The following is a 26,158-nucleotide window of genomic DNA, read 5'->3' as shown; positions in this document are numbered from 1 at the left end:
ATGAGAATACAGTCCTGCATCTCGCCTCGTGTGTTGGGTTGCATGGTGCCATCATCTCTCTCATGGAAAAAGGGGCATCCCCATGTCTGACGAATGCTCTGGGTAAAACCGCTTTGGATGTTGCCCTTGAAGCTTACCAAAAGGAAGTCGTACAAAAGGATACCGTCGAGATCTTCCAATGGTCGGTAAAATCTCAAGAACGTAAAAAGGATGGTAATGGTAGTTCAATCGGATCTCCACGAACTCCAGATCGGATGATTACGATGTTTGCTCCAGCTGCCGAATTGAAAACACCTACAACGCCATTCGAAGAAAGTGTGAAACGTGTCTTATTTGATACCAATGCAGATACTCCTATAGTAAATCCGGTAGCTGGTCTAGTAGGAGAATCAACAGCAAAAGCAAAAGGAAAGCCTGTAGTGCCAAAACTCGGGAAACCGATAGAACCCACCTTACCAAAATCAGCAGTAGCACTCGCAATAGAAAGAATGGAACGGAACTCAACGATGAAAGTTGTAGGAGGATCACCCATAAAACGAGAAGTAGAAGTTGAACCATTCCTATTCAAGCCCGATCGCAGCCCTGTAGAACCCTTCATGGTCTCCAAACCCGTATTAGAAACTCTTGACTCTTTAGTCGCACGCTGGACTGACAAGGATCCGTGGCAAAGTCCTCGACGAGTCCAGAGCATCTTACGCAAATTCGAAGACAGCACTGTCAATCCTAGTAGTACTTCCAACAAGCCACACGTATTAGCCACATATGAGCCCGTCAAGAACAGTCGCTTCTTCCAAACCGGTGAACTGCCAAAACGACATGCAGGAAAGGTAATTTACGAAAAGCCAGTCCCAACTCGTAAACCGATGCCAACACCTTGGCGTCAAGTCAGCCCTGTAAATACACCCTCAGCCAGTCCTTCACCTTGCCCATCATCTCCTCGAATGCCCATCACGATTTCACCAACTCGAGTAAGGATTGCTACCAACGCTTCTCCAATTCGAAACATCAGTACAGCCAGAGTAGAATTGTTCCCCGCTGCGAGAACAGAGATCAAAACTAAAAAGACTGTGATGGAGCTATTGGATACATACAAAGACGACAAAATGTTTGAAGAAGCTGCTCAACGAATCAAGGTGTCTCCGAAAAGGGAAGAAGTAGTCGCTCCAACCTTTTGTCCAGTTGCTGCTCCACCAGACAAACTGGAAATTGAAGTAAGTCATGATTTGTACCTTTTTTTGAAATGATCTTCGCTAAAAAATATTTCCTTTACCTAGAATCCGATGATCGCTGTAGACTTTGACTTACAATTTGGATCAGACTGGCTTCCCAAGGACACCCGTGTCGTTAAGCAAAGTCAATCAATTGCAGAAAAGCCAACAACTGTCGAATCTACTCTGGCCGAAGCGATTCCCGTGGTTGGCACACAGCCTTCCAAGGAATCGAACGTATCGTCTGTAGTTCCCAAAGAGTCAAACGTATCGCCAGTACTTCCTATGGTTGGCGCACAGCCTTCCAAGGAATCGGACGTATTCATGCCAGAATTTCCAACCACCAAAGCTGACGTCTCTCGAAAGCCTGACCACAAACTGGTTCAGGCTGGAAGAGACTCGTCAACTCACTATTTGACTGCTCTGGAACTATCACCAGACTCTCCTTACTCTCCATACGATTTTATTAATGGTGGTAAATCTTGAGTCACAGGTCTATTATGTCTTGATTGGTAGTTATAAAGCTGCTGTTGTTTCTAGATTGATGTAAAGGCTTCAAAATGATGATTTATTTGTAAAAGAGATAGAAAATATATTGCATGCACAAGGTCAACCAATTGTGACAAGCTGCCGCAGTGACGAGGATTGAACCCGACAGACGATATTACACGTCTTTCACACGTACTGTTGTATTCTATAAGCTAATGAAGGCTTTCGACGTCAATGAGAGTGCTTCTCAACATCATCCGGCGACAAGTCTCACTGCTAACTTTCAACTAACCAATTTTCTACAAGCTCAGGGGTTGAACACCTACAAGTGTGTAAGGCGACATCATTGATATCAGGTAAGCTTGAATAATGCTTTAGTAGTTTCGCTGTAGACGTGACAAATTCTGTTTGCGTCCAAGTTCGAGCCGCTGAAATGCTGAAATCATATACAAACAGGACGACATGCAAGGCTGGAGCTCTGAGATGAAAGCTTCGATGGAATCAAATGAATATGCACGGGTGATTCTCCAATCTTCTCCCCTCACTTACTCAATTCGATTCATCTGTAGTATGTCTACATCAAAGACATCAAACGAAATGTCAACTGCTACCACAACTGCTGAACATAAGGATGTAAACGAAGGCATGGCATACGAGGATCTATAGTATCTGTCAAACACGTTCTGAACCCAATTTTGCTTTTTCATTGGTGGTTCACTTGCCGATTGAAATTTGGAATAACATCTTGTCAGCGCAACAGATCGTACACTCAATGTTATGGCAAGAGCTTCAAAGAAATGAACCCTATCGCAGTTAGACGCTTGTGTTGTGAAGCTGGTCATGTAAGCAAGTTTGTTTAACTCTGTTTAACAATCCTTGAATAAAGTCATCAACTTTTCTCTGCAGCGCTTGGCTCAACCTCAGACCTTAAATGCATCATCTTCTTTCTCTGCAAGTGAATGCTGTAGAAGAGAAGCCAAAGAAGCCCGATGAGGGTGATTGTGTACGATTGGTGCTGTCAAATCTTGTAGGCCCTACAGAACGTTACAATCAGCGGGCGCTGTCATATGTACGAACGCTTTACCTCGCGCATCTGGTCGACCAGAGCTGGATCCCGTATTTGAACAGACATTACGCTGGTCAGGAGGATTCCGATGATGCAGATATGAAGGAAATTCGCAATCAAACTATTCTCAGTATTGCTACTGAAGTAGTAAACGCTTGCGACCAAGCTACCTTTATAATCTATCCGCACAGCATAGGGGCTCTTCACATCATGCGATACTCCCCGCCCACCCTCACACGACTCGATATACCTGATGAGTCCTCAGAATTTGCTGAATTCGCTACAAAGTCACCAAATATAAAGGAGATACTCGTACCCATGGACCATGCTTCCGGGAGCCAGCCTCAACCAAAGCCACTAGCAGCTTTGGCGGCCTTTAGGCAGTCACAACATTTGAAGCGTTATGTATAGATAGGAGGTTAAAACGTTGCCAATATAGTGCCGCCTCTTATCATAATGCTTTGGAGTGCAATAGCTTCCAAACACGGCAAGAATTGGCTATTTGCTCGGCCACAATGGATCAAGCTTGTCTGGATATTTGCAGCAAATTGCCAAACCTGCATCAGCTTCAGTTGCAGTATATCCACATGCAACGCAAGAATCCATCAGCAATCATAACTGCAACCACAAACTGCTTTTGTGATAGACATATGTGACTTAGGTCAAACGTATGTCAGTCAACACTTGCAAGCAAACCATTCCAGCTGGAAACTATCGAGCTAGAACAGAGAGTCTTTTGGAAATGAGCTGGAACGGTGAAGGTGATGATAAATAGAATCTCTTAGCTTTCATATTGACCGTCCCGTATTCCACCTCGACTTCCCTCGTTTACGTAACATAATTATACCAATATCCGATGCTGTAGGTGGTGGATTGGCTGTATTCTTGGAAAGGCGAGGAGGGCAGCTCAAAGGAATAAGTCGTTGTGGCTTCCCTGAAGCTCCATTTGATCTTGGCTTGATACCACGATACTGCTCGAAGATGGAAAACACTCACTTTAGATTTATTTGGAGATTTCCTGTAATATCTTGATTGCCATCATCTCAACTATGAGTCGACTCATATCATTAATCGTAAATCCCATTCGTAACACCGTCTGTGGAAACGCTCTTGTCGAAGCCGCAGCAGCTCGAAACTTAGCATTTCCAAAGCTCGAGATCAAGTATAGTATGGACACCGTATTGGAGCCTCATGATGGACTGGTGGACTCTGTACGACGATGCACTGATGACTCGTGTTATGAAACTTTGTGGTCGGTCTTTGAAGATCTCTTGAAATGTGAGAATGTCAAATTGTCTTCAGGATCTGGATTGATACATGATGCTGACAACGATCGGATTCGTGGACGTCTGATTGTTATACACTGGGTTGATTCTAATGATGAGCAAGAATTGCGAAATGAAGCAGAGGGAGAAGAGTAGATTGTATGCTGGCAAGTATAAGATCGGTTCCATTGTATTAAGATGCTTTCAATATAAGCGACTGTGCTCTTTCATTTTGACATGTTTCATAACGAAGTCAAGTCTTCTAGCATCGTACCCTTGCAGAGATCTCAGCGCTTCCAAGTGCAAGTCGCCTTCCTGCATCGCTGAGCTTTTGATTCGAATTCGAAACGCCATCAATTAGACGTGAAGAAACATGGGGATAAGTACCTATCCGCGTCAAATACGAGAATATGGCCTCTGATTTGGCGATGTTTTAAGTTTGGCCGTCCACTTTGCTCACGCTTCAGTTTCCAACTCTGTACAAAGCGTTACTCAGTCATCCCAACACCCAACATAAGATAGAAAAGATGGTGAAAATATGTGTCTTATGTAACAAGGAACGTGCAGTAGTCAAGCGGCCCAAGACTGGACAGCAGATATGTCGCGGATGCTTTTTCTATGTCTTTGAAACCGAAGTGCACATTACAGTCACAGAGTCACGTCTATTCGAGAAGGGCGAGAGAGTCGCCATAGGTGCTTCTGGAGGCAAAGGTATGTAACTGATCTTGTTATCCAGTCAGTGTCACCTCGCCTGGTGGTGAATGTTTGCGACATTTCTATCATGCAAAAAAAGTGCTACATACTTCTTCCTTTGGTTAGATTCAACGGTACTCGCATATGTAATGAAGCTATTAAATGAAAGACATGAGTACGGACTAGATCTTTTCCTCCTGTCGGTCGACGAAGGAATTACAGGCTATAGGGATGATTCGCTCGAGGCGAGTTATAACGTGCTGCTGGAAGTTAAATGCCTATGAATCGTGCATAACACTTTCTTTCAATCATAAGTCTGTAAAGAGGAATCGTGACGAATACGCTCTACCACTGAAGATCATATCGTATGAGGAATTGTATGGGTGGTCAATGGATAACATTGTCAACGCTGTTGGTTTAAAAAATAACTGTAAGCTTCTCTTTCATTAATGATTTTTTGCACACACTGACTAATACCATTTGCTTTTCCCAAGGTACATTCTGTGGAGTATTTAGGAGACAAGCTCTTGATCGAGGCGCTCTGATGTTAGGAGTTGACCATATCGTTACTGGTCATAATGCTGATGATATTGCAGAAACAGTCCTCATGAACAGTTGAGTCGTTCGTTGTGAACTTGTTTGACAGTGAATTCTGAAATCTGACAGTTTTTGCTGCATAGTTTTTCGAGGTGACATTGCAAGACTGCAAAGATGTACCAGCATCACCACAGCAACAGATGACGTGATACCTAGAAGCAAGCCATTCAAGTATACTTATGAGAAGGAGATCGTCATGTAAGGTGTTGCTACTTTAAGTCTTAAGTATAAACATAAGAGCTCCTCCTCATTACTTTTTTTGGTCGTCAAACTAGGTATGCCTACTTTAAAAAACTGGACTACTTCTCAACAGAGTGTATATATTCTCCTAATGCTTATCGAGGTCATGCACGAGCGTTCTTGAAGGATTTGGAGTCAATCAGGCCAAGTGCTATTATGGGTAAGACCACGCTTGAGACCACTCAAACGATCATTTTGGTGCTAAGATTCTTATTGGAATAGATATCATACATTCAGGAGAGGCGTTTGGACTACCATCGCAGACTAGGCCAACAAGTCCAGGTAAAGGTTGTCCTTTACCTATGTGTTTGGTTATATTTTTGCAGCTCACTACCAAACAAAAATTTAGGCAAATGCACGCGATGTGGATACATGGCAAGCCACGGTCTCTGTAAAGCATGTGTGCTTCTAGAAGGACTGAATCGTGGTCTGCCACGGCAAGGCATTGTCGCTGATCCTCAAAAGCTTGAGAATTCTGCTCGAGATGGACATATTAAATATGTTCATATCGAGGGCACCACTGAAAGGAAGCTGACGAACTTTGAGGATCTGGTCAAGCTACGTCAAAGCATCAAGGACGCTGCAATAGCGACGGAAGCTGCAACAGCTTGATTTCGGCCTTTTTTTTGACTCCTATACACGTGTAACATATAGATCTTATTCACGAATATACAAATACAGAAGTTATGGTAGGCTGTAGCTTTTGAAACGCGTTTGTCGCGTAGATCTGTTTGACAGTTGAATTGCACCTTGACATTGTAGTTTTCGTCTTTGAGCAGAGCTACTATCCCACTTGGAAACGAGAAGTCTGTAGTGGTCACTTTGAAGAGAAATGGCGTCAGCCCAAATACTGACTCGTATATCTCCGTCGGTGTTGAAACATCTTCCGCGACAATTAAATAAAGTGAATCAAGTACGGTGGTATACATACGACAAAGACATATACGGCTTTAGATCTCCAAAGAAAGTCGATCTACCTGATTGTAAGTTGAAATCCATTGTAACAGATCGTTTTCGTAACGTCATCGCTTGCAAATTGACTGAGGCGTTTCTTCTAGATACTGACATTGAACTGCAAAATCGAAATGCACAATCCTCGTTGGTCAGATTAGTTGAAGCTTTTCATAAGCATGGCCATCTTAATGCGGATCTTGACCCGTTGGGCTTGCAATCTGAACGGTACTTTGACAGAGGGATCCTGGAGTTTGGACAACAAACTCACAATACTCGATTTGTATGTACAGAAAAATCCTTGCCTTGGATCCAAAAAGTTATGGACTCGCTGGGTCTACTCAGACCTTCCAACTTGCTGGCATCCTGCACATCTCAAGTGCAAATGATCCCTCTATTCCAAAAGAAACGGCCACAATCGACGAGATTATCGGACATTTGAGAAAGTCATATACTTCAAGAATTGGCTTCGAGTTTGAACATACGGTTAGTTTTTCTGTGTGTGTTGACACGACAACACGCTCGCTGATGTGCTCGCTTAGAACGACAGTGAGACACGTTGGATGGCACAGTATATTGAATCATTCGAGAAGACTCGCTTCAAACCAGAAGAAAAGATGAGATTCTTTTCACTCCTCACAAAGTCAGAAGTGTTTGACCACTTCATGGCAAAGAGGTTTCCTCAGGTGAAAAGATATGGGTTGGAGGGCGCCGAATCCATGATGATTGCTCTAGACTCTCTCTTCAAGCATGCGAATCTGTCGGGCGTCCGAGACATAGTTCTATGTATGCCACATCGAGGGCGATTGAACTTTTTGACCGACATTTTAATGTACTCTCCAACCGCTCTATTCCACAAAATCAAAGGAAACCGGGAATTTCCTGATGATGTCCCTGGATCAGGCGACGTATTGTCTCATCTCAGTACCGCTGTGGACTTGCCATATGGCTCTAGTCATCCTCTACATGTCGGTTTCCGAACTTGACTGACTTGACTTCACATGGACTAACTCGATAATTTAATATGTTATTAGGTTTCAATGATCCCAAACCCGTCACACCTGGAAGCCTGTAATCCGGTAGCCGTTGGCAAAGCTAGAGCTAGGCAAATGCACTTATTTGAAGAAGGAGATGCAGCAGGAGAGGATTGCTCTATAGGAGATCGTGTAATGGCTGTTCAGCTGCATGGTGACGCTGCATTCTGTGGACAGGTAGTCGAAGTGATGCCAACAGCATCAACCCACTTATTTACTCTGTTTCTCTTCGCAGGGAATAAATCAAGAAACTTTAGGCTTGTCAAATCTGCCCCATTTTTCAGCTGGTGGGACGGTCCACCTGATCGTTAACAATCAGTAACAGGCTGTTGTCATTCGTTCATCATTGGATTTCAAGTCTAAACTCTGGTCCTTTAGGGTTGGCTTTACAACTCCAGCAATGAATGCTAGATCGACCATATATACGTCAGATGTCGCCAAATCGATAAATTCACCCGTCATACACGTCAACGCCGATCACCCTGAAGATGTTGCTAGAGCTGTAGCGATGGCTGTTGACTACCGAAACAAGTTTAAGAAGGATGTTATTTTGGACTTGATAGCTTACAGGAGAATGGGACATAATGAACTCGATGAACCGTCTTTCACTCAACCTACAATGTACAAGAACATTAGAGCTCGCAAGTCTGTACCGAAGATGTATCAAGAGAAGCTCTTGGTGAGATATCTAAAGAAGCGTACTAAAAGTAATATTGTCGTCTAATGACTCTTGCTTTTCAAATAGACCGAAAAGGTCCTTGCTGATCAAAAACAAGTTGACGAGTTTAGAGACAATCATTTTGCTACACTTGATGACCACTTGCAAAAATCATACACGTATACGCCGGTTGCTGATACGCTGAAGCATAAATGGGCAAAGATGACCATTCCTCGAGAGTCAGTTTCTAGCATAGATACTGGTATGCAACGTTATGGAGCTTTTGAAGATGTTTTTTCAAAGCTAATGCTTTGATTAACTTCCAGGTGTTGCAATTGAACAACTCAAGCGTGTCGGTCAAGCCTCGACTACACTACCAACCAACATGGTGGTTCATCCAAGGTTACTCAAACACCACATTGAAGCAAGACAGCAAAAGATTGAATCAGGAGTTGGACTCGATTGGGCTAGTGCTGAAGCTCTGGCGTGGGGGAGCTTGATGCTTGAAGGTAGAGTACACGTGTTTCGCATGGGCTTACCCTGCAAGTTCAACTTTGGCCAGAATTAATTATTCCCTTCTCCTTGTAAAAGGTTATAATGTTCGTATTTCTGGTCAAGATGTCGGTAGAGGCACCTTCTCCCAACGACATGCAATGCTGGTTGACCAAGACACCGAGAGGACAGTCATACCTCTCAACCATATGCGTTCTGGTGCAAAGAAGCAAGGCAAATTGGAAATTGCTAATTCTAGTCTATCGGAACTTGCTGTGCTTGGCTTTGAATATGGGATAAGTTGGGAAACACCTAATCGATTATGTATCTGGGAGGCTCAGTTTGGTGATTTCTTGTAAGTTCAGTCCCTTGTCTTCTGGTTGCTGAACGTCGTAGTCTGAGTTGGAAACGTCTGTTCTCCTTTCTTTTCTGACCCGTATGATCCTGATAGCAATGGTGCTCAAGTCATGATTGATACCTATGTCGCTTCAAGCGAGACCAAATGGCTGAGACAATCTGGTATCGTCATATCCTTGCCACATGGTTATGATGGAGCAGGACCAGAGCACAGTAGCTGTAGAGTGGAGAGGTGGTTGCAAGTAAGTTGATCCAGTGTGCGGTCATGTGCGTTTTTTCGCCTCCTTAACGATTCTTTCGTTCTTGCAAAGCTTTGTGATCAACCAATTGACATTACGTCGCCAGCGAATGTCAATATGCATGTTGCCAATCCGACACTACCGTCGCAGTACTTCCATTTACTTCGTCGTCAGGTACATCTGTCTCTGTGCTGTCTTGCTTTGCGATCCCGTGTTCACTAATGTGTCGTCGCTCGCTTAGATGTTACGACCATATCGAAGGCCACTGATAGTTGTTGGCCCAAAAGTGTTGTTGAAACATGCAGTTGCTGTTTCCAGTCTCTCTGATATGGCACCTGGAACTTCATTCTTGCCAGTTTTGGCTGATCCTGGTGTCAGCAACCCTGAGAAGTAAGAACCTCGATGGTGACTAGATATTATACTGGATATGCCTCCTGACTGTTTTTGCCTCCTCATTTTTTCTACGTAGGGTTGAAAAGGTTGCATTCGTTTCAGGAAAGCTGTATTATGAGCTTGCCAAGGAACGAGAAGCCAAAAAGATGAATGATCGAGTCGCAGTGATTCGATTAGAAGAGCTGTGCCCATTCCCAGCTGAGCATTTGAAGGCAGAGATTGCCAAATTCTCGAATGCTAAATGTAAATCTTGTTTCGTGTCTGACTGCTTTGAGTCATTTGAGTCTAGCTGATTTACAACTCCTTCTTCTAGCATTTTACTGGATTCAGGAAGAGCCTGAAAACAATGGTGCATGTTCATTTGTAGAGCCTCGATTACGGCAATTGCTTGGATCTAATGAGGTAAGATGAACACAGTCACACCTCAACGTAAGACGTCTTACACTATTCCCTAGCTCCACTACGTTGGACGAGATGCTGCTGCTGCACCAGCTACTGGAGTCTCCTCCAACCACAAAAAGGAACAAGAAAAGATTGTGAGACATCTTTTTCAATGAGCTTTGTTGAGGGATATTTTTATAATATGTTGATATCTGGATGAGAGTAAAGTGGTCTTTGGCGATAATACTATAAAAGCATACAAATCTGGTCTAATAATATGTTCAGAAAGCTCTATGCCACTGGTTTTAAGCAACAACCAACACTTCTCTAAGTTTAACAAGCTCTTCGTCCGTAAGTCCTACGTTCGATTTGAAGTACGTCTCCGCCCCACCATACTTTTCCCTCATCTTTATCAAGAAGAGGCGCATAGATTCAGGTTCGGCCCCCATCATCCTTCTTGCCCCATCGATGGTCAAATGGCCTCCAGTTCGATCTACGATGCCCTGTAATTGTTCCTCGGTTGTGGTCTCTTCCATCGCAGCTGCTGATATGGCATAGTCGGATATGATGTCTTCGTCGGATACGCCGATGTATTCTTGAAGCATTGCTACGATAGCTCCAGTTCTGTCTTTGCCTAAACGAAAAGGACACGTGTAAGCATCGTCTGATAATCTTCAGACCTGCAAGACTTACCAGCAGAACAGTGTACAACAGCACCACCTGCGTCGTAGATGAGATGCTTCAAGAATGGTTCAAACGACCTCTTGGCACCAGCCCGTAAGATCTCCATATAAGCGTCACTGAATCCATCGTTTCCGGATGCATAGAACTTCCATCTCAAACCCAACTTTTCAGGCGACCAGTCCTCATTTGCGTAAACTGGAACATGTTTCCTGCCTATTCCATGCTCTTCTTCCATATCTACACTAGGATGGGCAGCGGTTTCGACATCACTACGTAAATCTAAAATTCGAAACATTGCATCAATTGTGACAGGATTTCACCACGGCGAGCACTATAGCTACAAAAGTGATGTTCTTGCATACCATAGAATGTCGTAACTCCGAGCTCCTTCAATGTCTTTTTACCATCATCACTCACTTTTGATGGATTGCCGCATCGAAACACGTAGCCCTTCTTCATTGTGCCGTTCTTTGCTTTGTAGCCTTTAGCGGAACTGCCTGCACAATCCCTAAAGTTTACAATTCCTTCCACATCCGTAGTTGTGCTCACCATCTTGTTCTGAAGATTTTTCCACGGTTTAGCTACTGATGCAAGCGGAAAGACAAGGCAGTTAGCATCAGGATGAGACGGTGCTTATACGTAACCATACTTTATGGACGTTGCGACAAAGGTTAAGTTACCACAGTGTACTCTTTGAAGTTGCAAATCGGGCAATGTAATGTTGAGAGAAATATCTTGGGTCTGTAGAAGCTTTCGGGTGATTCCCGTTGCACTGTGGTACCCCAATTCAACGACTCTACAAGGAGATAGGCTCGCTCCCCCCAAGCAAGTGATAGGCGGCTGGTCTGGAAAGATCCCTTTAACATGCTACTACAAATCATGGTCGACTAAAGGGGGTGTGGTTCCAGTCTCTCTTCCGATACTAATTTTACAAGCCAACGAGTTTTTTGTTGCATACATCCTTCACCCGAAGTACTTCTACGTTTACGAGACTCGATCACAAAGCACATACGCAAACACTCCTCAAAGCAAAACGCCAAACACACACAAGGCATATGATGCATGTAATATCTTGTTCTAATTGTAGAGAAATTTATCAAAGGGACATATGAAAAGAGCAAAGCAAGCTAACACCCTATATACAATAATCCACAAACAAAAGTCCCAATGAGGCCCTTAAGCTGCTTCTTTTCTCTTCCCTCCTTATCCCCCTTTTTGATTCAATCAATGCTAATGCTATACTGTGTTACGCTTGGCTTTCTTCCGTTTCCTGCCTATATACATTTTATAGATTTTCTGTATTCTTCCCAAACACTCTCCTTATATCTCGTTTCTGTTCGGTAGTCAATTGCTTTGGGAAGTTGACTCTGCATGTGACCAGCAAGTCACCTTTCTTACCAGGTTGTCGACTTATTGGCATGCCTTCACCAATTACTTTGATTTCTTGACCGGGGATGATGACACCTGGATGAGAGATTGTAATTGGTCGTCCATCCAAACTCTGGATTGTCCGGTTCAAGCCACTCAAGGACTCCCTATGAGTAAAATTTGCGTTAGTTGTGTATGCCAAAACAAATAGATGGACACCAACTCCTCGTTTTTGCTGGAGCTGAATCTTCGCCAATATCGGTCGCCATAACGATTAAATGAGCGGTGTGAAAACGTACCATATTTCGATTTCAAGTGAGGCTCGGAGATTGTCATTGTCACGTTTGAAGCGGTCGTGTGGTTTTTCTTCGACTTGGAACTATGGGGTATATAAGGAGAGTAGAGTGAGTGAGACACGAAGTGATGATGACTGCGAGAAAAAAAAGGAAGACAGTGGGGTGCATGAAAATACATCAGGTGTTCCAACCATTGAAACTGCGACGTATTCCAATTATTTCAACCAGTCCGACAACACAACATACCTCAATATCCTGTGCACCTCCAGAAGGCAACTCATCTCCTTCACCAGGGAATTTGACTTTGGTACCCGTCTTCCATCCAGGCTTGACGGTAACAGCCAATATCTTTTCAGTCTCAGTACCTCCAGCCTTCCTAGTTACTTTAAGTCTCTTGACGGTACCGTTATACAAGTCTTCGAGTGAGAGTGGTAGTTTTCGTTGTACGACTTTTTGGACTGGTGCTGGTCGTGGTGGGATGTTCCCGGGCATTCCATGCATACCAGGTCGTTTGGGAGGACCACCCATTCCACCAGGCATACCAAACCCACCAGGCATAAAGTCTGTATCCATATCATTGGGACCGAATGACTGAGCTCCACCAGTGCCTCCGAATGTATGGAATGGGTCTCGTCCTCCAAAGAACTAGAGGATAGAAGCGAATATTTGATTAGGACCTTGGAAATGTAATTTGCTACTCACTGGCTCAAAATCATCAAACTTGCCTGTGTGAATATATCTTCAGGAGCGGAAGGTGTAAACCCTCTGAACCCACCACCACCACCAGGAGGCATACTAGTACTCGTGTAGAACGCTCCTCCAGACGGCGGAAATCCAAATCCCGCTTGACCAAATGGTGATGGACCACCAGCAGAAGGTCTGAATTGTGGGAATCCACCGGCAGCACTTGGACCAGATGCAGCACCGTTTGGAGCACCTTTGAGGCCATCTTCACCGTATGTGTCATATATCTGTCGTTTGTTTTTATCGGATAGTACTTCATAGGCTTCCGAGACTTCCTTGAATTTGCGATCGGATTCTTCCTTTCTGGCACCTGGGTTTCGATCGGGGTGATATTGTAGTGCTGCTTTATGATAGGCTTTTTTGATGACTTCGTCTTCAGCGGTTCTTGGGACGTCTAAAAAGAGGTGAAGCGAGTTTTAGTTGGAATGAAGTTTGATGTGGTTTTGTGTTTGCGAATGTTTCATAGGAGAGGTTGTTCAAAGGAAAGAAAGAAATGATTAATCTTCATACTTAGTATAGCATAGTAATCTTTTCCGGCCATGGCGGGCGATGATGTTGATGTTGTCGTTGGTTTGAAGCGTTAACTTTACAGCTTTTAGAATGTTCTAGCAATGAGCGATGGCTGCTACTAGAAGAGATGGAATTTACCAGCTTTGTAGTGTCTAATGCCTGTTATATATGCGGTATTCGCACTTTTAGACAAGCTTTGTCCGTCACGTTCGGGTTCGTTGTGGAATGTACTCGTTGGGTTTGGTAAAGATTTTTGACTCACACTTCAAACAAACAGAAACGAAAAGTGGTTTAAAGAAGGTCGAGAACAACTCCATCTCGCGATTTATTCTAATGTAAAGTGACTTTGATGACAATCGCCACCTGAAATTCACACGTTTGTTCAAGAACCCAAACACGTGAATACCAGATTTCATGAAACTTCTATTTAAGTTGTATTGTGCTCTCAAGGAGACGGTGATAACAAAAACGTCTTGAAAGATTGGGGTACACTCTCAGGTGCTATGGAGCTCACAAGCTCGCTTGGAGCACTTTCTCGCCGATCTTGTGCTAGATCGGTGTTAACAAAGAGCATGGGAGAGTTCATAACAAGGAATTCGACAACATTGCACTTGTTTGATGAATCTGCCATATCAAACGTTGTCGATGCTCCTGCCTTGTCTGTGGGGCTCTTCATCAAGGTTGGACCAAACACTACTCCAAGATTCGTAGGCGTCATCAGATTGGCTTCCTTGTATTGGGAAATCCTAATTATATGAGAATGTATTTAGAAAATCGCGTTTCAGTTTTTCTTTCACATGAGTTGAAACGTACTTGTGAAGATGAGGAAACAAGAGCTGGCAAACAGCTTGATGAGCATGCGGCAGTCGTTGTAGCAGGGAGATGGCCTCATTCATACGCTTCTCATCATCAAAAGTTTCTGAACGTTGAATAGAGCGTCAGCATAAGACAAAAGCAAAGCAGATATATCACATGAAAGAACTTTCGAAGGAAACTGCAGGTCAACTTTGGTACTTACTTGACATCTCAACAAACTCGGCATACAAATCACTCGGGAGTAACGATTCAGGTAACTCTCTAAAGAACTGCTTCAATGCTGAAGTCACGGCCATAATATCAACTGGGTTTTCAGCATCATTGAGTATCAAATCCTCTCCCTTGTTGGCGACCGCAATGAGCTTGTTGACTTGAGTCAATGGTCCTGACTTGCGATATATTCCTTCGAAATCAAGTCCGAATTCCTCGACATGGCTGATACACTGTCGGACAAACTTTGGAATGTTGTGGCCTTCTTGGCTGTATACTTTGCTCAAGTCGGTTCCAAAGAGTTGAGTAGTGGGTGTGTCTTAGAAAGGCATTGTGATGTCAATTAGGTGTTCACGGCTTGAGATTTTTTTGTCATCAAAAGTCTAAACATACCTGCAAGATGATTCAAACTTGATTTCTGGGATGTGCCAGCACAAGTAGCCGGAGCCACCGCAGAGCATTTACTGTGTGAGTGATACCCACAAACTAAAATTTGAGGGGATTGATGACGAAATATAAAAAAATAAATCGTAACTTAAAATGAAAGGAGTTTTCGTTACCTTCACAACGCATCTCCTTGCCCCATAGCTTTTCTAAACACACATCACACTTATTTTGTCGTACGTATGTGTGAGCGATTAGCTTATGTTTGCTCTTTTCTGTCGGTCGATGATCAAGGGCACCAATTTCTTCAACTACAAATCGAGCCAAAACAAGATGTAAGTTCATAGTCACATAACCATACTCGGAATCCATTTTACCTGATTTTCCACCAGGACTTTTCTTGTACTTCCACATAGACCCAAGCATGACGGTATTAACAGTAGGTGTACCGTTAGAAGTAGCATCGGCGGAAGTTGAAATCGGCGATTCGGGTAGTGCTTTTGTAGGTGTTGGAGTGAGATTCAGTTTAGTAGCCTTGACAAAATGAGCCTTCCAATTTCCCATTTTGAAGGCTGTAGGAGATGCGGATTGTGTGGCTGATGATGGCGATGGTGTCAGAGTTGCACCACTGGCATTTCCAAGTGCTCCTTGTCCACGCATCGATGGCTCGGGTTGCAAGGAAGAAGATTCGATATGTACGGGTGGTTTCGTCAAGTCATAACCAGCAGCAGCACTACTCAATGCTGGATTCGATGGGATTTGTGGTAATGACTTTTTTCTTGTCGAGACTGTGTGTGAGGAGGAGCCCAAGCTTTCCATTGACGCTGAGACAGCTGTATTGGCAACTCCCGTCGCTGCTGCTCTCGTGCCTATTGGCATGGAAGCTAGAGCATCGTTACTAATGGATTCTACTAGAGCATCTATATCGGGATATACTCGTTCTTCACGAGGAGACTGTGTGGGTAGTTCTTCCACTGTAAAGTCGTCAACTAATCGAGATGTGGTAGGTGCGTTGGTATTATGTACAATGACGGTTGCTTGGCGTGTCAGATTGTCCGATAGGTTTTCAGTGGTCTTGAGTAGCTGTGCCTTTTCTGACTGCAGTTTGTCTACTTCAGCTTTCAGACCATCACGAGCATTTCGTAGTTCAGAGACTTCAGATCGTAAAGTGTCTCGTTCTTTCTGTATTTCTGCTACTTCAGCGCGGAAGCGAGACTTTATGGAATCCAGCTCAGTGTTTAGGCCACTATCTTTCGACAGTTCTGATGCCATCATTGGACTAGGAAAGATACAACATGGTGTAAGACACATCCAACGTGAAACAAAGATTAAAGCTCACGCTTCTGAGATACTCATATCCCGGCGATGGACGACTTCGTTGATATCACGTTGCAAAGCCTCCTTTTGCATCGTCATCTGCCTCATTTGTCCCTCCAAGACCGTCTTTTGAGTCAAAGCAATAGTAACATCTTGATTCAGCCCCTCTAACGTCTCGTCCACCTTGACAAGCCTAGCGTTCGCCTTAAATATCTCGGATAATTCTAATTTCAGTTCTGCTGTTGTGAGTTCGGCTTGCTGCCTTCGTGCAACTTCGTCCGCTAAATCCTTTTTCAGGTTGGTGAATTCATCCATGGCTTTCCGACTCATATTCTTGATTCGTTGCAGACTGCTTTCGGCGGATAATAATCTGGTTTGTAAATGTTTGTTTTCTTCTTCCAAGATCTCGGGAATGGATCCAGAAAATGAAACAGCAGCTTCACTAGGAACGGTTGAAACACGAGGTTCAATGTCACGTTGTTGGGCAGCGGCTATTATGATGAAAGTGTCATTGGTTGGATTTGATAGCTTTCAGCAATTTTTCTGTAGTGTCAAACCTGTTGAAGCTCTTGGTGGTTCCAGTATCGATGGCACAATCTGGGACGGTCTCTTTGATGTGCATGGCATGCAATGTATTTTCTAGATAGCGGTAAGAGTTAGAGAAATGGCAATGACAAGATGCGAAAACACATCGTCAATACATCGTCAATAGTAGCAAACGTCAAATCCTCAATGAAGGATCCACACTAAGAGAGTGAGCATTTCATTCAGCGATTATTTCGGAGACAAAATTTTAAATTCTTCATGCAAACTACCACTGAACACTTGAAGCAATTGACATGAAAGGTATGAGAACCCGTGGTGATTGCTTCCTCCAAAATTGGTTGGCCACACTCAAAACACGTATAGGAGCAGTTGATACATAGAGGCTATATGAGGAGAAATCCAAGTTAGATTGAGTCGTGTTTAACGTAATGGCTTGTCGTTGTGATTGCCGCCATCAACTTTCAAAATGTATCATGTTTTACCTTGTTGTTTGAAGAGATCAAGACCGGCTGAGTTTCGAAATCGATGACGTTGCTACAATTGGAGCATTGAAAACACTGTACGTGGTAATGGTTGTCTCCTAGCGAGAGGGCATTTCCGTCCTCGGCACTTAAGACCTTTTCACACAAACAGCAGTGTAGTTCGGCCATGCTGATCTAGTCCAATTGATCCTACGGATCTGATACGATGCAGCTTGTTGTCGCTTTTGCCTGTTCTATCTCTGTATCGCGAAATTAAGAATCTCAGGGTTGAGGCAGCCAGCAGCGTGTTGCCGTTCTTAAACTGAGTCTATTTGCTCGCATCTTTCATCTTTCGACTTTCGATCAATTCGCATGCTCTAGCATATAGATGTCGCGTCAATGTTGAAGGTCTTGTGACGAGCTCTCTCGTTCTCAAAAAACTCGAACAATAGTTCTAGCTTCCCAAGCCAAATCGTTCGCGGGGTAGAATTGTCTGTATTGTCGAGGTATGTATGTCACCCTACCTGCATTCATTCCTTGAATATCCCCCTTGTACGCTTCGTTCCTCTTCTGTCCATGAAACAAATCCTCGAATCCGTCGTCAACCTCGCTATTAAGGTACCACAGCTGATTTTATGTAAAGGGCTCGCTCCATTCGTTAATTTGGTCAATCTCAGGCTCCACGTTGATGCCATACCCTCTCAATATCTTCAATGGAGTGAGCTCCCAATGTCGTTACATAATCTCAATGGGGACGTTACCGTTGACAAGGACTTGGACATGCTGGCGTGGCAGGAAGCAGCGTTGGAATCAATCCCAGACTATGCGCCGAATATAAAAGAACTGGCAGTGGTTGGTGTACCTGTCTGCTTCGAGACGAGCATCTCGCAACTACTTGGAAAGCTGCACTTGACGAGCTTCACCTCGTATTATCCCCCACGTATTGACAGCACTCAGAGAAGATAGCAGCACCACCCTCAGAGATATGAGCCTCGAAAACGTCTCTCTGAATCAGTGCTCAACAATAGAGTTTGATTCGTTGGACGAGATTTACTAGGAGAACGTCGACGATTACATAGAGTTCCTATAGGGTATTCGAGGTTTGAAGACCTTTAGACCGTTTGGTGTTTATTATAGTGATATCAAGAACTTCCTAACTGGAAACTAAGGTACGATTGAGACCTTGGACTTGAGATCCTGCTACACAACCTTAGCACCTGTGCTAGCAAAAGTCGAGGCTCTCAAATCTCTGACTCTTACTAGCTCTCAAGATGGCGCTGGAGCTCTTCGAGACTTTATTAAATATCGAGGTGATCAACTTGAGTATTTTCAAATCGAAATAGGAGATGAGCTGCCCTTCGAGCTATCAACGATTGTAAAGTACTGTATCAACTCCAGGGAGCTCAATTTTAATGGTCTCCTAGTATCGAACGAGCTTGTATGTCTCAGAGTGTCCAATATGCCGACATTGACGACCTTCTCCATTTGGACGGCAGACAAGGTTTATAATGCATTATTAGGTGCGCTAAAGGCACGAGCTGAATTGAGCAAAGCACGATAACTATTTATTGAAGTCAAGCTGTCTGGTGAAATGGTTGAGAGCTTGGTGCGGAGGTCATTCAGCTGTAGAGAACCAACAAGTCCTAGTGTATGATTGCAGTCTATAGATTCCTTTCATTCGTCATCAAAACCTGTTCTGTTTGACGCGCTTGAGACTCACGTTTCTCGTCCTCTTTCACGTTTGATTGTCAAACAAGTTCATATCAACTGTCCCAGACGACGATGCTCAAGGTCGATGAAAAGTGCCCATTCGCGTACGATTTAGATACGGAATTCCAGCATGCAAGGAGCTATGCTGATGCTGGACTTGTCGATTCAGCTCTTCGATCTGTAACAACACACCATTGAGCAATGTTGACCATATACTGAAATGATCTTTCGTTATTAGGTTGGACTGATTTTATCAAAGTTTCCAGTACATGACAGATCAAATGCACCCGTCCATTTCGAAATCCTCTTCCTTTACGCCAATTGCCTTCAAGAAAATGGTGAACATCGGCGTGCCATGGTCCGTCGTTAGTGCCATGCTACATAGTAGTATTTCGAATACTGAAATCGAATCTTTATTCATGCAGACTTATTATCATCGTACACTGGCTGTCCTACGTGGACTACGGTCGATAGGCCAAAAGAGTACCGAGTATCTGAAAAAGGATTATCAAGTTCGTGAAAAATATGCTCAGAGTTGCATGAGAACACAAGATTTGAGGATGGCAAAGAGTCTGGTATGTGTTGTACAGTCTTGCTTTGGTCGCAGCCCCTCATTTTGAAAGCAATGTGATAGTTGGAGGCAATACCAGAAACAAGTCGACGAACCCAGGTTTGGTCTGCTCTAGCTGATATCTATGAGCAGATGAGAGAGATCAGGTAGGTGCTTGCTGTCCTTTGTTGGATGGGACTGTGATTTTAACTTTATATTGATTAGCTCTGCCATTGTGTGCCATAAGGCCATCATCAAGTAAGCCTTTTCGCATCGTTTTTGGACACAATTTCTGATTTCATCTCATATTAGGCAATATCCACAAGCTACAGAACCATTTCTGGCCTTACTGAGACTTAAAGTTCCCAGAGAGGAAGTTGAGCAACTGTTATCAAGCCAGTCAGATTGGTCTAGACTTTATGTCACTGCCCATCAAGATCGATGGTGCCAGGAATACAAAAGTAATCAAGGGACTAGCCGAGTTCTCAGCCATATGTTCAACTAATTAAATGCTTTCAAACTTTGTAGAAGCAAAAGAAGGCTTCAAGACATTGGAGAGATTCTTCAAAAACAATGTTGACTTATGTGTCAACATTGCTGAATGTGAAATGGAAACTGGACAAGATTTACAGGCGTTATATTTGCTCGAGAGTATACGGTCTTCAGATCCTGACAATGTCGTAGCTTGTGACAAGTATGCTGGACTATTGAGAGAACAAGGAAAAGCAACTGCTGTGAACGATTTGGCACAGACAGTGTTTAGTATCGCTGATGATCGACCTGAATGCTGGTTGGTATTAGCACATTATTCCGAACTCAAGGGTGATAAAGAGAAGGCCTTATTTTATGTCAACACTGTAAGTTTGGGTATCATTTTCTAATATTGTGGAAGGAACCGAATCTGATTTGCTGATGTAAAGGCTGTGGAAATGGCTCCCATGTATGCTGAAGCACATTATCTCAAAGGTATGTATAGTCAGCAGTGTCGTCGGAAACTTCAATCACTTACACGTAACTCCACCAGGCATATTGCTTCAACGAGTAGCTAGTGCAGACAACTCACAGAATAAGCCAGAAGTTAAAACGTCTTACTTTGATGCCTTGAAGTCATTCCGAAAGGCATTTGAACTGGCTCCTTCGATGCTCTGTTCGAGAGGTAAACATTTTTCAGCAAGCCTTGAAGCCATTCATAAGAATCCTTACCACGCCTCATGGTTTTACGCAGGAATCATTGAGTGTCAATTGGCTCTTGGCCAGGGAATTGAAGCTACACAAACAGCATTGAGCCTTGTCAAGGCACATCCAGACAACCCACAAGCCATGGTTTTGTTTGGAAAGACGAAGATGGACGATGAGGATCGCGAGAAGCGTGAGATGGTATGTCCGAGTCTCTGTAGCATCATGACATTTTAGCAGTATCTGACTGCTCATTCTCCAAAAGGCCAAGAGAGCTTTCAAGAGAGCAATATCATTGGATGCTAAGGTAGTATCTGACGTTTCTTTGCAAAACATGAAATCCAATATGAAAACTTGCACGAATCTTAATATGCTAGTGCACGGAAGCTGTCCTCAACTTGTCTGAAGTATTGGAAAAGGAACAAGATTTTCAAGGAGCGATTGCTGTGTAAGACTGAAAGACTTTATGCCTGCATCACCTCATTCTAAACATTGGACTTCTTTGCTTAATAGACTCGAAGAACACATGGACGCATATCCAAAGGAAGCTCTGCTATGCCGAGTAGCACAACTATACCTTTCCAAACGACAGACTCTCCCACCTATGCCACCAGGAGGTGAAGATTTGTCTTTGAACAAGGCTTATGACTTGTTCACGGAAGCACAGCAGTAAGTGCGCTCTCAACTTTGTTACATCGTTATTTTCTGACAAGCCTGCCGTCTAGCATCAATTCCGAATACGAGCCTGCAAACTTGGGATTGGAACGTGTTCAAAGGCTTATTACAGGAGAAGATGAAGAAGAGGATGATGTGAACGATGATCCAGATTACCATCATTCTGAGAATAGGTCCGATGACAGTATGGGCGACGAAGAGGAGGAATATTAAGTAATCTGATCTACGAGTCTACGAGAGAGAAATGGATTCTTGTATCAAAATAATCGTGCATATAATAATTAATTTATCACGTCCAACACGTGTTTCGGGTGCGTCGAGGTTTCTTCCTGACATCTTCCTGTGTGTTTTGCGAAAACCCGATATTTCCTAGTTTTGAGCGTTCGAGATGGTCGTGGAAGCTGGAACTAAGGTGATTGTTATTGGAGCAGCTGGATCTGGGAAGACGTCTCTCGTCACCAGGTGAGATTTGGTTTTCAACTTGTTTGACGGTGCTTGATCCAAAAACCTCTATGCCTCCAATGGATTCCGAATCATCGGATTCCTGCATGACTGAGCTGATCTAACTACCGCTAGGCTCGTTGGCAGTACTTTCTCCCCTGAATATCAGACTTCATTTGGAGCTGATCTAACTGTCAAGACCTCAAACCTCGAAAAGTAATGAAACATCATAGCATTGTGGAATGCTGGATTCTAAATTTGAATTTTTAGTAAACAGAGGACTCTCAATATTTGGGTGTGTGCTGGCCACGCAAGATACAAGGCTTTAATGGAACAATTCTATGTCGATTCACGAGTATGCAGTGTGCTGTTTCTACATTCTTGTTGAACGTAAATTCTGACAGAACAATCGAAAATCCAGGCAGTGCTAATATGCTTTGACATGACAAGCCTAAGCTCCTTCAAGCAAGCAAAGGAGATTTGGTTGCCAGAAATACGAGGGTAAGACTCTTGCTGTTTTTGTATCGTAAGAAGGTTCTCATTTTATGTCTTCAATAGAGCTGTTCCTGATGCTTTCATACTTCTTGTTGGAACCAAGGCAAGCTCTTAAGTCCAACCTTGATTAATGCATTTCTTGGAAGCTGATACAATTCTACAACGTGGACATTTAGGTAGACGAAGGCGATGCTGTAGTTATAAAAGCATCAGAAGCAAAAGACACTGGTCTGGATTTTATTCCGGTATCTTCAAAAACTGGTTCGGGTGTTGTAGAGGCCTTTGATCTAGTTCTTCAACACGTGTAGTAGTGTGTAATATACGTATAAAGATCATTGTAGCCGCTTAATAACAGTGATTATTAGAAGTATTCTATGGTGTTTTGTTCATTCAAGCGAACCTTCGTGTAGCGAGATTAAGTAGTAGTTGGTAAAAACACGCCGAAGTAGATCTGAGAAGCAGTTCCGTAGATTCGAGTAGATCCAGAGACTGATCGGCCTCTCGATGTCGGGCCACGCTCTCCCCCAGCTTCCAAGTCTCGTACCGACTATACCTCATCGCCAGGAAGTGAAGCGTCCCAAAAATGTTGGAGAACATTATGGGTCAACGACGTCGCTACGGGATTCACGATTAAGCTCCAAAGCGAGTCTCGCTTCATTATCGGATATATCTAGGTATAGCTCTATAGCCAGTATCCCTTCTCAACATGCATCCAACACGGACGTCTTCATTTCTGGTAATCACATCACGACATCACAACGAGTTTCACTGGTGCCGACCATCTCTTTATCAGATTTGCAATCAAGAAGATCGACAATTAGCAATGCAGGCAACCAAAAGAAGAAGGTCTCGAACTCACGGCCGGCCTTCTCACCGTCAAATGGTAGTGATGAACACGATAACGAAGAAAATGACTATGATGATGGAACCAGAGGCCATGTATCTTGGATGACGGCTGCATCGGCTGTAGAACACACGTCTTCGTCGCCCAGAATCATCTCTCAACGAGGGAGCTACCAGCATCACGACAACAACAATGCTGACGAGCATGAACAACCGAAACGTCAGGATCAAGTCCAGTCTCCAGTTCCGATATCGCAGCCTGTCCCTGCTCCTAAATCGCCGATTCGCAAGGAACGAAAACCTGTCGTGTACCCTTTAACTCCTCTTCAATCCGAGATCTTCAATCTAATGTCGGTCGATCAGCCAGGGAATATCACCCAATGTCATAAAATGCCCATGATCGCCGAAGTAGGAACTCTCAAGACCTGCGTCGCCCGGCTACTATTAGATCATAAAATCCTCGCATCAGAGTTATTTCAAAATGAAAAAATTATTGATGCTGATGTTGAGGGTATCATACCGCCGAATGTGACTACTGTGCCCGTTGTGGAGGAGGTGTTTGTATCTGAAAAGAATGTCATTGGTGTTAGTCGATTTTGTCTTGACATTTCTCAAAAAGTCAACTTTAAAAAGTATCCCTTCCGAATCTATCTTATACGCAACATCAAGCTCGAGGATACAGTCTCGGATGTATTGCTGATGATGATATCACAAGCTCTATGTGATGATATGGGATTATCTTTGATAGTTCGAGATCTTATGAAGGTATTGAGAATGTGTCAGGCATGGCTACGAGAAGGATTATTAGACGACGAGGTTCATCAACAACTAGTGTCTCTACCTCTGAAAAATGACGACTATCAGCCAGAATCAAACCAAGCCAGAGACTATGTCGGGCTAGCTCTAAACCATAGAGCCAATCCCGATGCAATCCGTCGTGGCATTGCCTTTTGTAAACACCAAGTGTCTGAAACCATCCAGGAACATGTAAACGCTCACGAGAAGAAGAAGCTGGAAGCAGAAATCAACCGATTAGGTCAACAAGTTACCTCCTTCTCGAAGCAACGAAATATCATGGTGACTCGAAAGGGGCAACTCGAAATCGAATACAACAAGCTGAAGGAACAACGAGTTGCCATGGATGAAGCGGAGAGTGTAAATACTGTATCTGTTACTATTCCAGCTGCTATAGCAGGTACACCTGTACGAATGTCTCAGACAGCTTGGACGGCTCTTATCCGAACTGTCTTGGGCGATGCGGGAGCTCAAGACGATGTGAATGCTTTAACAGTCAAACATGGTCTCATGGAAGAAACACGAGATAAGCTGCGTACCAAGAACATATCCATTCTCGACTTTGCTTGCATCACCGAAGGAAACCTAAACCCATTAAACCTCTTGACAAAAGAGAAACGTAAAGTCCTGGCACTAGCTGATTATGTGCGAAATCGTATCAAAGAATGTTTAGAAGGAGAAACGAAAATCAAGTTTGATTTGGAACGACAACTTGCAAAAATCAAGAGGCAATTAGAACAATCGAAGGATGAATTGAGAAAGAGTCAAGACAATCTCGAGTCTGCCGATGACATGAGAATGAGACTGAATAATGTATTGAAACCACCTATGGTAGATGTAGAGGTGCCAGTGGTATCGGTCGATGGAACTCAACGACGCCTTGGTTCGACAGCCAATCTTGGAAGCACGTCGTCTATAGCAGCTGCTAGCAAATCTAGCCTCGTGAATAACAGCAAGGATGAACTTGGAATACTTTTAGATCTGGACGGGCTATTTGGCACTGTTCCAGTGCAATTTAGTGGAGAAATTGCACTGTCGATATTCGATTATGTAGTTAGACGCCGCAAGATCTCGAGTGCTGATAGATTACGAAAGCTGCAACAAGACAATGTAGATAGTGATTCGAGTGCTGACGACGATGATGAGGACTCATGTGATGATGTTGCTCATCCTGACGCTGTCTGTCTAGCTGCATTCTCAATACTCCTCAAGGTACTTTGCAGTGATTTTGTTGAATCGGATGATGTTTCTTTATGCTGAATGTCGATACTGATGACACGTCGCGTTTGAATAGCACATTGCTGGCATGGAAAAGTATGTAGTGGGTATAACTCAGGATCTACGAACCAAGGATATAGATGAGATTGGACCATATACCAATACCTTGCCATTGAAAATCCACTTCCCGCAGACTGGTACCACCTTTCATGATTTGGTGTTGAAATTGATTCACCGGTTACAACATATTCACGCCCATGCTCGACACTGTCCGGCACCGCTCGTAGCACGTCAAGTTGGTGGTCTCCCATGTCAAGGACCGCCTGTTCGCTTCCAATACATTCGACGGAGGGAATTAGCTGGACTGGATATCTCGGAGGCCGAACTGTTACAACTGCCTTCATCTGCAGCTCTCAAGTCATCTCTTTTATGGTCTGCCAGTGATGATCTAGTAGATCTCAAATTTACGGTTGTAGAAACAGCTCAAGGTGGTTTGATTGGAGCACTTCGATATAGACGAGACAAGGGAATGTGTGATGAAGATGTATCACGATGGGCTGAAAAACTTGTTTCGGTGCTGTCAGGTGTCGATACTACGCGTCAGGATACAGTGGCAACGCTAATATCACGGTTCCATTCAACGGTATGGGCATCCAAGGACACTTTGCAACAAGCCATGTAGATTTCTGAGATTACACAGCCGATCTTGGATGTATTGTCGCATATTGATAATAATCAGACATATGATTTACATGAAATACAACATTTTGACTCGTATTGCAATGGTTACTTTAGGAGACTTTGGTGAGATCAAGTTTCTTCGATTGATGACGACTCTAGTGTCAAGTCACGGTCG

The 26,158-nt window shown here is 43.6% G+C and overlaps 7 protein-coding genes across 7 annotated transcripts; 5 read left to right on the top strand and 2 right to left on the bottom strand.

Annotated features, from left to right (window-relative positions):
* Positions 1-4,555: 4,555 nt before the first annotated feature.
* SmJEL517_g00233 (uncharacterized protein) lies at positions 4,556-6,170 on the top strand (the record flags this gene model as incomplete). The annotated part of the gene is made up of 8 exons (XM_031166163.1): positions 4,556-4,739; positions 4,848-4,978; positions 5,037-5,151; positions 5,216-5,335; positions 5,402-5,516; positions 5,594-5,718; positions 5,781-5,840; positions 5,908-6,170. The coding sequence occupies 8 exons, from the start codon at positions 4,556-4,558 to the stop codon at positions 6,168-6,170; spliced, it is 1,113 nt and encodes a 370-aa protein (XP_031027704.1).
* A 220-nt stretch (positions 6,171-6,390) lies between these two features.
* On the top strand, positions 6,391-10,289 carry KGD1 (oxoglutarate dehydrogenase (succinyl-transferring); the record flags this gene model as incomplete). Its single annotated transcript, XM_031166162.1, has 17 exons — positions 6,391-6,541; positions 6,617-6,737; positions 6,803-6,995; positions 7,052-7,477; positions 7,544-7,720; positions 7,779-7,861; positions 7,922-8,222; positions 8,289-8,463; positions 8,528-8,710; positions 8,793-9,048; positions 9,145-9,292; positions 9,362-9,463; positions 9,531-9,679; positions 9,759-9,925; positions 9,996-10,084; positions 10,138-10,218; positions 10,287-10,289. The coding sequence occupies 17 exons, from the start codon at positions 6,391-6,393 to the stop codon at positions 10,287-10,289; spliced, it is 2,805 nt and encodes a 934-aa protein (XP_031027703.1).
* A 1,743-nt stretch (positions 10,290-12,032) lies between these two features.
* On the bottom strand, positions 12,033-13,696 carry SmJEL517_g00231 (uncharacterized protein; the record flags this gene model as incomplete). Its single annotated transcript, XM_031166161.1, has 6 exons — positions 12,033-12,282; positions 12,415-12,494; positions 12,658-13,056; positions 13,114-13,136; positions 13,187-13,549; positions 13,666-13,696. 6 exons carry the CDS (start codon positions 13,694-13,696, stop codon positions 12,033-12,035), a joined length of 1,146 nt encoding a protein of 381 aa, XP_031027702.1.
* Positions 13,697-14,110: 414 nt separating this feature from the next.
* Positions 14,111-17,588, bottom strand: SmJEL517_g00230 (uncharacterized protein; the record flags this gene model as incomplete). Its single annotated transcript, XM_031166160.1, has 9 exons — positions 14,111-14,411; positions 14,479-14,584; positions 14,684-15,010; positions 15,085-15,177; positions 15,252-16,354; positions 16,415-16,883; positions 16,950-17,031; positions 17,094-17,138; positions 17,421-17,588. The coding sequence occupies 9 exons, from the start codon at positions 17,586-17,588 to the stop codon at positions 14,111-14,113; spliced, it is 2,694 nt and encodes an 897-aa protein (XP_031027701.1).
* Positions 17,589-19,181: 1,593 nt separating this feature from the next.
* On the top strand, positions 19,182-21,723 carry SmJEL517_g00229 (uncharacterized protein; the record flags this gene model as incomplete). Its single annotated transcript, XM_031166159.1, has 14 exons — positions 19,182-19,289; positions 19,348-19,467; positions 19,535-19,684; positions 19,744-19,826; positions 19,885-19,917; positions 19,972-20,120; positions 20,188-20,516; positions 20,580-20,625; positions 20,684-20,815; positions 20,885-21,036; positions 21,101-21,142; positions 21,213-21,283; positions 21,349-21,504; positions 21,561-21,723. 14 exons carry the CDS (start codon positions 19,182-19,184, stop codon positions 21,721-21,723), a joined length of 1,734 nt encoding a protein of 577 aa, XP_031027916.1.
* A 175-nt stretch (positions 21,724-21,898) lies between these two features.
* SmJEL517_g00228 (uncharacterized protein) lies at positions 21,899-22,561 on the top strand (the record flags this gene model as incomplete). Its single annotated transcript, XM_031166158.1, has 5 exons — positions 21,899-21,972; positions 22,087-22,167; positions 22,222-22,306; positions 22,373-22,452; positions 22,510-22,561. 5 exons carry the CDS (start codon positions 21,899-21,901, stop codon positions 22,559-22,561), a joined length of 372 nt encoding a protein of 123 aa, XP_031027917.1.
* A 389-nt stretch (positions 22,562-22,950) lies between these two features.
* SmJEL517_g00227 (uncharacterized protein) lies at positions 22,951-25,984 on the top strand (the record flags this gene model as incomplete). Its single annotated transcript, XM_031166157.1, has 2 exons — positions 22,951-25,296; positions 25,379-25,984. 2 exons carry the CDS (start codon positions 22,951-22,953, stop codon positions 25,982-25,984), a joined length of 2,952 nt encoding a protein of 983 aa, XP_031027912.1.
* Positions 25,985-26,158: the final 174 nt, after the last annotated feature.

This window comes from Synchytrium microbalum (assembly GCF_006535985.1).
Source record: "Synchytrium microbalum strain JEL517 chromosome Unknown SmJEL517_scf0001, whole genome shotgun sequence".
Taxonomy (NCBI): Eukaryota; Fungi; Chytridiomycota; class Chytridiomycetes; order Synchytriales; family Synchytriaceae; genus Synchytrium; species Synchytrium microbalum.
Note: the sequence above shows the minus strand (reverse complement) of the source record. Positions and strands in the feature narration are given on the sequence as shown.